The 12,222-nt window shown below is 33.3% G+C and overlaps 1 protein-coding gene across 1 annotated transcript in view; it reads right to left on the bottom strand.

Moving 5' to 3' along the window:
* RYR2 (ryanodine receptor 2) overlaps positions 1-12,222 on the bottom strand; it is a 522,738-nt gene that overhangs the window by 402,759 nt on the left and 107,757 nt on the right. Inside the window, exon 13 of the mRNA XM_051996568.1 lies at positions 2,210-2,374. Coding sequence (XP_051852528.1) covers positions 2,210-2,374 — 165 coding nt within the window. The remainder of the gene's footprint in view (positions 1-2,209; positions 2,375-12,222) is intronic.

The following is a 12,222-nucleotide window of genomic DNA, read 5'->3' on the forward strand; positions in this document are numbered from 1 at the left end:
CAACTGAGTATCCCCAAGCTAAAATATTAAGGTGAACATGAGAAAAAAACAACTGTGTTTTTATAATCAAATTCTGATGAAGGCCTCTTTACCTACAGCACATAATCTATATGGAATAACAAAAAGAAGATATCTTTTATTAGCATTCTATCCACTGTGCCATCTAGCTCAATTGAATGTTTATATTAAATGAGGAAAATGGGAAGTTGAAGAGAACTCCTAAGGTGCAAATATGGATGACCACAAGGATGGAAACAAATATAGTTAAGTACCAAAGGGGATTAGATTTTCAGCAAAGTAAAATGATATCTGTTTAACCTGTTGGATTTGGGTTGTCTATAAGTAGACACAGTTCAAAATATCCAACAGGCAGTTGTTAATCTAGAAGTGGAGCTCAGGAGAGAGAGTCTAGGGCTAACTCTTATCGTCTGATGAGAGATGATAATTGAATCCATGGAAACTGTTGGTGAATATACATACAAGTATTATATAGCCTAAGTATGCCCTTATTAATTTGTAAATATAAGTGCATATGCACTGCTTATGAGCACACATATCAGCACATGTCTACATGACCATCTGATGTACATCAGCTATATTTGGTACTATACAATATGAAAGTATATAATCCTTCTTGCCCATATTGCTATCGCAATCTTTTTTGACCTCTTCACTTTAATAAAGATTGAAGATTTTTCCCTTAACCTGAATTCCTGACTCAGGCTGATTTTAAATACGCGGTCATTACAGGATGGAGTCTAAAAAGGAAATCTATTTGAAGTTTTGCATATCTGATCAACCAAGATTTAAATTTAAAAGTAGAGGGAAAGGAGAAAACAATCTACATGTTTCCACTTTGCCAGATGCTACACAGAGTAAAAAATTCTAACTCAGGATAACTATCAGTAAAGAGGAATAATAATTCACAAAAGAATAAAAAAGCTTACAATAATATTAATGAATTCAGATATCAAAACATAAATAAAAATATGGTAAAAATCATACTGAAATAGACATCTTACTACAAGTAATTAAATTTAACATCATAGACCAATAAGAACTGGTAATTTGAACTTCAAGTTTGAAATGTAGCAATGGAAGGTATACCTTAGTGGAAAGATCAGATTAGATAAAAAAATGAGACTAGAGTACCATTCTAGACCAAGATTATATATTCATATAGGAAATCTATGAACTACAATTTGGAATAAAACAGGTAACAGTTGAATGGAGATAGAGGACATAAAATAAATGATATTGTGATAAGAGAAAACAATGGCCAATCCAAATATCAGAAAATCAAATGACAAATCTGGAAGTATGTCACAAATTTCACAAAGGAAAGATGCTATAGTAGTAACAGAAATTTCATCTACCTAAGATACTTGTGGTATATTTTTTTGCTAAAGGCAAAGATATATATATATTTTCTTAATTGGCTTTAATAATAATTACATTGTGTAATGTTCGGGCTAGCTTTCTGAAGGTCCTCTGGAAGCACTTTGGTCTCGAGCAGGATAATCACCATTGTCAGGATGGACAAGAATAGAGTCTAAAGTAGTCTTTATTGTCTCCTTCACAGTCTGTGTCTATCATAGTGTGACCCAGTCTCAGTCTGACCCAGTCTCTTTCAGCAGTCTTCCAGTCTGCCAGTCTCAACCAGTCTCAGTTTGAGTCTGACTTTGTCCCCAGTTCTCTAAGCCCTTAAATACCCTATTATAATGACATCATTATAGTATACTGAGTATAAGATAATCTAGAGTGATTATATCATTATATCAAACTAAAGTGATTATATCTATATCATACTAGATATATGTGAACTAGAGAACGATTATCTCATCAATTCCATTGAGTTAACACCTTGTTTCAAGTATACTTCTCCAGATTCCAGCCCTCTACAACATTGTGTTGACACAATTTCCCCTAGTATTCTTGGAATACTCCTTTTTATTTTAGAGTCAACTAAAAAGGGGCTATATTTGACAACAACAAAATGGAGGTATAAAAACCTAACTTAATAATTGTAATACAATTCAAATATTAAAAGAATCAGATTGTGATAAAGAATTTATGATAGTGGTATCTGACCTATCAACAGGAGATACAATAAACAATGATAAATAAGACACTGGAGCCATAGCTAATATAGTCTACCATGTAATTTGTCATGCAAAGCAATATAAGATGCCTTTTAATATAATCTTACCTTACGTTGTATTGATCCCATTCTTACAGATTTCACATCCACAGATTGGTAAGTTAGCCAGAGGCCTGTATCTACATGTTGTATGTAGCACACTGAATCACCATACTTTATTTCTGATGTTCCCATACCATCTATTTCTTTTTTTATCCCTATATCTAATTTTTCCTACAAGGAAAAAAGAAAAGTGATACATTAACAATTATAATAGTATTAAATATTAGTTAAGAAAGTTATAAAAATAATGGTAAGATATTCCTTTCCCTAAATCCCATTCATTACTTAGTTTTAGTGTACAAATCAGAAATCTTGAAAAGCAATGCCTTAAATTTATTTTTTATGCATTTTAACTTTTGGTGAAAAGTACAAGTACTGAAATGTTTGAAGAACCACCAAAAAATTACTGTGATTATATAAATCTTCATGAAATTTTATCTGTTTTCCATGAAAATTATTTGATTTTATTCTTTTGTAACTTCCATAGCAATTTCAGAATTTCTTCTTCCCTGGACCCAGTCAATATTCTGATCTATATCATACAAATTTCTGTTCTCACAATGCAATTCTCTATCAGCATTAAAACTGTTCTTATTCAGAATCCTACTGCATCACATATTGATCCTATGACAGACTAAAATAATCATACATATCACAATACTTAGAAATGAGAACACAGAAATTGCCAAAAAAACCAAAACAAAACCAAATCCCAAACCCCAAACCAAAAGTATTCTTTCTCTGGACTTTTTTCATATTCACCTAGTATTACATTAATTTTATACTTGTTTAATTTCTTCCATTAGATTATAGGAATTTTAAGGACAATGAATATATTTTTCAGCTCTGGATTCCCAGAAATTAGTAGAATATTTCACACAGAATGAGTTCTCAATAAATAATAGTGTTATATATAACAACAGATATATAACAATAGGTATACATAACAAATATTTACTAATAATAAATCACAATTTTGCAATCTCTACACTCAGTACAAGATCCTATATAGCAGCATGAACCATACATAGTTTAATAAGTTGGGCTCTAGTATACCCTTTGCCTCGTCACCCTAAAGGAGGAGAAGCAATTTAGGAGCAGACTGTGGGCAACCTTTGCCTGGCATTGAACTTTCTATAACACCTTATAGAGATTGTGAATATTACAATTCATCTGTCATCAATTGGTGACCACATATGAGAAAATCATGCCTTACTACCACCTTCACCCTTTTGTTCCTACCCTCCTTAACCCTAATCCATCCATAGCAAGCTCACTTAGCCCTTTTGTGGGTTCTCCAGAATTTCTATTCCAAAGTGACAATTTTCCTTTATTCCAATCTTTTTCTCTCATATTATCCACTCTCATTGAGTCCTTGCTTCCCACTTAAAGACACTATATCCTTAGTCACCCAGGTCATCATTGGCTGTACCTTTTTACACACCACCTAACATACCAGTCCTTCAGAGAATGTCCCTGTTCCATAATAGACATCTTCAAATGCTTGTTTACTATAAGTACTTAACAACTTCCCCTTTTTTGAAGTTTACTTGATCAAAATTGTCTACTCAATTCATATCATAGTAGCTGTTGAATACTAGGTCCCCCTATCTTTCTTTCTCAAGAAGTTCAGCACTTGACTCATTATCTTCTTCTAAAATTCTTATCCTGTTTTTTATTGTTCTGTAAGAAATGACTAGCAGGATGAATACAGAGAGGCTTGGAGAGGCTTACAGGAACTGAAGCTAAATGAAATGAATAAAACCAGAAGATCATTATACACTTCAACAACAATACTATATGACGGTCAATTCTGATAGAAGTGGCAATCTTCAACAATAAGAGGATCCAAATCAGTTCCAATTAATCAGTGATAAACAGAACCAGCTAAACCCATCAAAAAAACACTGGGAAATGAGTATGGACCACAACATAGCATTTGCATTCTTTCTGCTGTTGTTTGCTTGCATTTTTGTTTTTCTTCCCAGGTTATTTTTACCTTTCTAGATCCGATTTTTCTTGTGCAACAAGAGAACGGTATAAATATGTATGCATATATTGTATTTAGCATATACTTTAACATGTTTAACATGTATGGGACTGCCTGCCATCTAGGGGAGGGGGTAGAGAGAAAGAGGAGAAAAGTTGGAGCAGAAGTGTTTGCAAGGGTCAATGTTGAAAAATTTCCCATGAATATGTTTTGTCAATAAAAAACTATAATAATAATAATAAAATTCTTATCCTAGAGATCATTCAACATTCATAATAATGCTTTCTTAAGTTCCAAAACCTCCCAATTCTTCAGTTTTCTTTTCTAAAATTAAAATTATTTTTATTATGAACATGACAATAATAAATACAGAGAATAGGAAAAAAAAAGACTAAATGACACTTTAAGTCTCTACAATGTATAGATTGCTTTTCTTTCTTTCTCTTTTTTCTTCCTTCCTTCCTTCCTTCCTCTTCTTTTTTTTTTTTTTTTTTTTTTTGCAGAGGCAATTGGAATTAAGTGACTTGCCTAAAGTCACACAGCTAGGAAGTGTTAGAAGTCTGAAGTCACATTTGAATTCAGGTCTTCCTGACTTCACAGCTGGTGCTCTATCCACTGCACTACCTAGCGGCCCTGATTGCTTTTCTTTTTAAACATAACAAATTTAATAAGAAACTTTCAAAGTTGTTTTGCTTCCATGTGATTTTTTCTGGCATTTATTCTCTATTTTCTTTTATGCATTAAAAAACTTATCTCTAGTGCTTCTCCCAAGCATAACAAACTGAAAAGGCAAAAAAAGAAAATTTTGTAACAAATGTACAAAATAAAACAAAATAAATTCTCACACTAGCCATGTATAAAAAAGAATGTCTTATTCTATATCTTGAATATGGCTTATAACATGAAATCAGTTACATGATTCATCATCAATCTTCTGGAGTCATGGCTGGTTATTGTGTTAATCATAATTCTTAAATTTTTCAAAGTTTTTTTGGTTTGTTTTTATAGTGTCATTATTTTATTAACTGATCACCTGATACTGTTCCCAGTTAACTCTTTTTCTTCTAATTTTAACAATACTGTTCTCTCTATGCAAAAACTGATTTCATATAATTAAAATTTCCCATTTTGTCTCCTTGTTATATTCTCTATTTCTTGATTGGTCATGAATTTTCCCCCTATCCCTTGTTTCAAAATGCAATTTTTTCTTTATTTAAAATGTGATCATTTTTATCTAATTCCTCTATTTGAATTTTACCTTGGTACAAAGGTAATTAATTTCTGCCAGATTATTTTCTAATTTTTCCTATCAGTTGTCACATAATGAATCCTTACTCCAGTAGCTACAATGTACAGATTTATTAAAGACTATGCTATTACGTTCATTTTTGTCTTTATTAAGCCTCCTTAAATCTGTAGCTTCTACTTCCTCTACAATTCAAATATTTCTCTTTACCAAAGTTTACCTCTCTATTTGTGCATTTGATCAATCCTCTTCAAATACTGCAACCTCAATACTTCCTAACTCTCCCACCCTCATCCTTCTTCAGTCCCACACTGAATCTTAGATTTTCCCTTATTTTTTGTGTTCTTCCCTACTGCCTTCAAACAGGCCTGAGTCTCTTAATATCTCTTCCAAATTTCTTTTATGACACAAATATGATGGTGATAACCTAAACCAGAATGAGCAAAAACAGAGAAAGAAAATTATAGATCAATTTCCCTAATAAATATCAATTCGCAAATTTTAAGTAAAATGCTTTAAAAGAGCTTACAGCAACATGTCATAACGAACATACATTATGACCAAATGGGATTTATATTAGGAATACAGGGGACCTTCAAGATTAGGGAAATTATCAGTATAATTGACAACATAAGTAAAAAAAAAACAATAAAAATCATGGTTATATCAATTGAAGCAGAAAAAGCCTTTGACAAAATATAAAATCCATTTCTGATTTTAAAAAAATGCTAGAAAGCATAGGAAAAATTGGAACTTTTCTTTAAACAATAAGGGGGAATCTACCTAAAACTATGAGCAAGAATTATCTGTAATAGAGATAAGATAGAAGCCTTGTCAGTGAGTACAGGAGTGAAGCAAGGATGTTCTCTATCACCAATATTATTCAGAAATATACTAGAAGTGCTAGCTATAGCAATAAGATAAAAAAAAAAGAAATTGAGGAATAAAAATAGGCAATGAAAAAATAAGACTATCACTTTGCAGATAATATGATATTACACTTAGAAAACTCTAGAAAATCACCTAAAAACTAGTTGAAATAACTGTAGCAAAGGGGCAGGATATAAAAATAATCCATTTCTATATGCTACCACCAAAATTCAGCAATAAGCAATAGGAAAATTCCATTTGAAATAACTGTAGATCAGGGTCCTCAAACTACGGCCTGCGGGCCAGATGCAGCAGCTGAGGATGTTTATCAACCCTCACCCAGGGCTATGAAGTTTCTTTATTTAAAGGCCCACAAAACAAAGTTTTTTGTTTTTACTATAGTCCAGCCCTCCAACAGTCTGAGGGACAGTGAACTGGCCCCCTATTTAAAAAGTTTGAGGATCCCTGCTGTAGATGATATAAAATAATTGAGACAAACCCAGGGATTATATGAACACAATTGTAAAACTCTTTACACAAATAGGGGTCTAAACAACTGGGAAAATATTGTTCATGACTAAGCAGAGCAAATATACAAAAAAAAAATTTTATATAAGTGAATTTACTTATTTAGAATCATATCAACCAAACAAGTATTTTATAGAGTTTTTTCATTAAAAACTCATATGGGAACTTCTAGAAATGGAGTTAAGATGGCAGAGAGGTACAAAAGGAAATACAAAAAAATTAATGAAGAGATTAATGCCTTAAAAAGCAAAATTGACTAATTGGAAAAGGAGGTACAAAACCTCATTAAGGAAAATAATCCCTTAAAAATGGAATTGAGCAAATGGAAGCTAATGATTTTATGGGAAATCAAGATACAATGAAGCAAAACCGAAACAAATGAAAAAATTAGAAAAAAATGATACATCTCACTGGAAAAACGACTGACCTGGAAAACAGATCCCAAGAGAGATAATTTGAAAATTATTGATCTACTTGAAAGTCATGATCAAAAAAAGAGCCTAGACACCATCTTTCAAGAAATTATCAATGAAAATGATCCTGATATTCTAGAATCACAGGCAAATTATTAAAATTAAGAGCCATGTCCCAATTGATAAATGGTCAGAAGATTTGATCTGTGCCCAAATGGCTGCAATTTCATGCACATCCTTTGACCTAATAATACTATTACTAGGCATGAATACCAAAATAGATTTGGAAAATACAAAAAATGTATTGTACAAAAAATAATCATAGTAGCTCTCTTCTCAGGACACAAAAATTTAGAAATTGAGAGGCTGTCCATCAATTGGGGAATGGTTCAATAAACTGTGGTATATGTTTGTGAAAGAATATTGTTGTTCTCTGGGAAATGATGCTCTCAAGGAAAAAAAAAACTTGGAATTGTTTCTGGCTTACAGTTCCTCCATGAACAAAGTAAAATATATTGTATACAAAGTAATAGCAATGCTCTAGGATGACCAGCTGTCAATTACTTTGTTATTCTCAATAGTATAATCATCTACAACTACTCTGAAGGACTTATAATGAAAAATTCTCTATACCCAGAGAAGGAACAGATTATATCTGAATACTATTTGAAGCATTCTCTGTTTCTCTCTTTTTAACTTAATTTGTCCTGAGGGTTTTTAAGTGTTGTTAGGATGGGAGATCTACACTTTCTTTCACAACTTGACTTTTATGGAAACATTTTGTATAACTTCACATGTAGTTTCATAATTGTGGGTGAGGATAAGGGAGAGAACCTAGAACTCAAAAATCTTAAAAACAACTGTTTAAAAATTTGTTTTGAATATAACTTGGAAAAATATTGAAAAAACAATTAAAAACCTCATTTCTAAAATATATAAAGAACTGAGTCAAATTTATTAGAATACAAGCCATTCCCCAATTGATAAATGATCAAAGTATATGAACAGATAATTTTCAGATGAAGAAATTAAAGGTATCTGTAGACATATGAAAAATGCTTTCAATCCCTATTGAGTGATTGAGAAATACAATTTCTAGAGACTGTGAAATGCAAGACATAAGAAATGCAAATTAAAACAACTCTAGGGTACTATCTCACACCCATCAGATTGGCTAAGATGACAGTAAAAGATAATGATAAATATTGGAGATAATGTGGGAAAACTGGGACACTAAACCATTGTTTGTGCTATTATGAAATTATCCAACTCATTCTATAATCTGGAACTATGCCCAAATGGCTATGAAAGTGTTGATACCCTTTGATGTAGCAGTGCCATTACAGAGTCTATATCCCTACAAAATTATAAAAGAGGGGAAAGGGCCCACATGCAAAAAGTGTTTATAGCAGCTCTTTTTGTAGTAGTTTTCCAAAGAACTGGAAAAATGAGTAGATATCCCTTAATCAAGGAATGGCTGCATAAGTTATGGTAGATGAAAGTAGTGGAATATTATTATTTTGTAAAAAAAAAATTAAAAAGATGGACAAGCTGAAAAAAAGGCTGTTGGAATCCTTACAAACTGCTAACTAATTAGAGTTGATCTAATCTTACAAGAAGATGTTTTGGGCCAGAACCTGAAACAAGGTACTAAGTAGAACTAATTAGTACAATGCTTGTGTTTACACCTTTATTCATCGGAGTTCACAAGTTTGCCAGATTCACAAAGTAAACTTTGTACCTTTGTGAATTCACACCTCCCTTAAAGCTCTTTGGGCCAGAGAGCACTATGGGAGAAAACCCATAATCCCATTCTCTCAGAAGAGTCAGATATAAGGCCAGTGAAGAGAGATCTATTCCAGAATATTTTCCACTTGGCTGGCTTGTGGCAGAAGAGAGTTCAGCTGGATTGGAGAGGAGCACTCTGGTGCAGACACAGAGCACTTTGGGAGATTTCAGCAGAATTACGCCAGAAGCCCTCTCTCCGAGGCAAGACAGATTCAACTTGGTGCTGGCTCTGGAGGCTGAAGAAAGCAGAGGCAGAAGCAAAAGACAAAATTGCAAGAGCTCTTAGAACCAAGGAGAGAGAGAGGCCTCTATGCTAACCAGGCTATATTAGAGACAATAAAAGATCTGAACTTGTATCACCTGACTGCGTTTTGAGAAGAACAAAAACTCCAACATTTGAACTCCAACATTTTGGCGCCCAATGTGGGGTTCTTGTTCTTCTCAAAACACAGCCTGTTTAGCTTAGAGCCCTCCAAATATCTCCAAATCCAAAGATTCTGTCCTTTAGCCTCTGCCTCTGCTTTCTTCAGCCTCCAACCAGCACAGAGATGGAATGAATCTCTTGTCTTCTTCACTTGGGGCTCAGCTAGCTTTCTGGTGAGTCTTTCAGACCAGCTTGGTCTCAGTGGGGGAGGTGCAGGAGCCCAGCCACCAACTACAGTGATGTGAGATGAAGATGAATCTGGTTGTCCACTGAACTCTCCACTCGTAGCTTTATCCTCTGAAAACTCTTCTTCTGCGACCAGCCAGCCAAGTGGAATATATTCTGGAATAGATCTGGAATAGATCATCACTGGCCTTATATCTGACTCTTCTGAGAGAATGGGATTATGGGTTTTCTCCCATAGTGCTCTCTGGCCCTAAGAGCTTTAAGGGAGGTGTGAATTCACCATGTTACAAAGTTTACTTTGTGAATCTGGCATACTTGTGAACTCCGATGAATAAAGGTGTAAACACAAGCATTGTACTAATTAGTTCTACTTAGTACCTTGTTTCAAATTCTGGCCCAAAACATCTTCTTGTAAGATCAGATCAACTCTAATTAGTTAGCAGTTTGTAAGGATTCCAACAACATGTACTAATGCTGAGTGAAATAAGCAGAACCAGGATAACAATGTACATAATAACAGTAAGATTGTGAAATAATCAACTATGACAACTATGACAGACTCAGTTTTTCTCAGTGGTTCAGTAATCCAAGGCAATACCAATAATTTTGGTTGTAAAAAGCCATCAGCATCCAAAAAGAGAACTATGAAGACATAAATCCTATGCTCACGTTTGTTTTGTGGTTTTTTCTCATGATTTTTCCCTTTTGTTCTGATTTTTCTCTCCCAACATTTCACATGGAATTATATAAAAATGAATGTGCATGTATTGCTAAATGCATTGTTGTTTTTCATGTAACTGGGGGAAAATAAAAAGGGAAAAAGAAAAGAAAAAATTCACATGGAAGAACAAGAAATCAAGAATATCAAAAGTATCAATGAAAAATATATGTAAGAAGGAGGCCTAGAAGTTCCAGATTTCAAACTAGTATTACATAATAGTAATAACAAAAGTAATAAGTTAATGTCTAAGGAACAGACGAGTAGATTGGTGCAATAACTTGGGAATGCAGCCTCTAATAGAAAATGATCATGATAATCTAGTGCTTGATAAACATAAAGAATTAATTAAGCTTTTGTGGTTAAAAACCCATTACATGACAAAACTGCTAGAACAAGTGGAAGGGTATTTGGAAGAACCTAAGCATAAAACAAGTCTCATACCATATACATATAAACTCAAATAGTTGTTAGATATATAGGGTAATATGATTACTTTGGAGAAATGTACTTATGGATAAGAGCAAAGTTTAAAACCATACAACAGATAAAGAGAATCACAGGAAATAAAATAGATAATTTTGAGCATATGAATTAAAAAGCTTTTTTTTTTTTTAAACAAACAAAATGCATCCAAAATTAAAAGACAAACAGGAAACTGGGAGAAAAATTTTATATGTCTCTGATAAAGATCTAACTTCCCAAATACATAGGGGAAGTGAGTCAGAGTTATAAAAATAAGAGAAATTCTCTGGGTGATAAATGGTAAAAGGGTATCAACAGGGATTTTTCTTTTTTTTTTTTTTTTTTTTTTTTAAATTTTTTTATTTAATAATTACATTATATTTACACTCATTTCTGTTCCGATTTTTTTTTTCCCCTCCCTCCCTCCACCCCCTCCCCTAGATGGCAAGCAGTCCTTTATATGTTGGATATGTTGCAGTATATCCTAGATACAATATATGTTTGCAGAACCGAACAGTTCTCTTGTTGCGTAGGGAGAATTGGATTCAGAAGGTATAAATAATCCGGGAAGAGAAACAAAAATGCAGATAGTTCACATTCGTTTCCCAGTGTTCTTTCTTTGGGTGTAGCTGCTTTTGTCCGTCATTTATCAATTGAAACTTAGGTCTCTTTGTCAAAGAAATCCACTTCCATCAAAATATGTCCTCATACAATATCGTTGTCGAAGTGTATAATGATCTCCTGGTTCTGCTCATTTCACTTAGCATCAGTTCATGTAGGTCTCTCCAAGCCTCTCTGTATTCATCCTGCTGGTCATTTCTTACAGAACAATAATATTCCATAACATTCATATACCACAATTTACCCAGCCATTCTCCAATTGATGGGCATCCATTCATTTTCCAGTTTCTAGCCACTACAAACAGGGCTGCTACAAACATTTTGGCACATACAGGTCCCTTTCCCTTCTTTAGTATTTCTTTGGGATATAAGCCCAATAGAAACACTGCTGGATCAAAGGATATGCACATTTTGATAATTTTTTGGGCATAATTCCAGATTGCTCTCCAGAATGGTTGGATTCGTTCACAACTCCACCAACAATGCATTAGTGTCCCAGTTTTCCCGCATCCCCTCCAACATTCATCATTATTTTTTCCTGTCATCTTAGCCAATCTGACAGGTGTGTAGTGGTATCTCAGAGTTGTCTTAATTTGCATTTCTCTGAGCAATAATGATTTGGAACACTCTTTCATATGAGTGGTAATAGTTTCAATCTCATCCTCTGAAAATTGTCTGTTCATATCCTTTGACCATTTATCAATTGGAGAATGGCTTGATTTCTTATAAATTTGAGTCAGTTCTCTATATATTTTGGAAATGAGGCCTTT

The sequence above is a fragment of the Antechinus flavipes genome, chromosome 4, assembly GCF_016432865.1.
Source record: "Antechinus flavipes isolate AdamAnt ecotype Samford, QLD, Australia chromosome 4, AdamAnt_v2, whole genome shotgun sequence".
Lineage (NCBI taxonomy): Eukaryota > Metazoa > Chordata > Mammalia > Dasyuromorphia > Dasyuridae > Antechinus > Antechinus flavipes.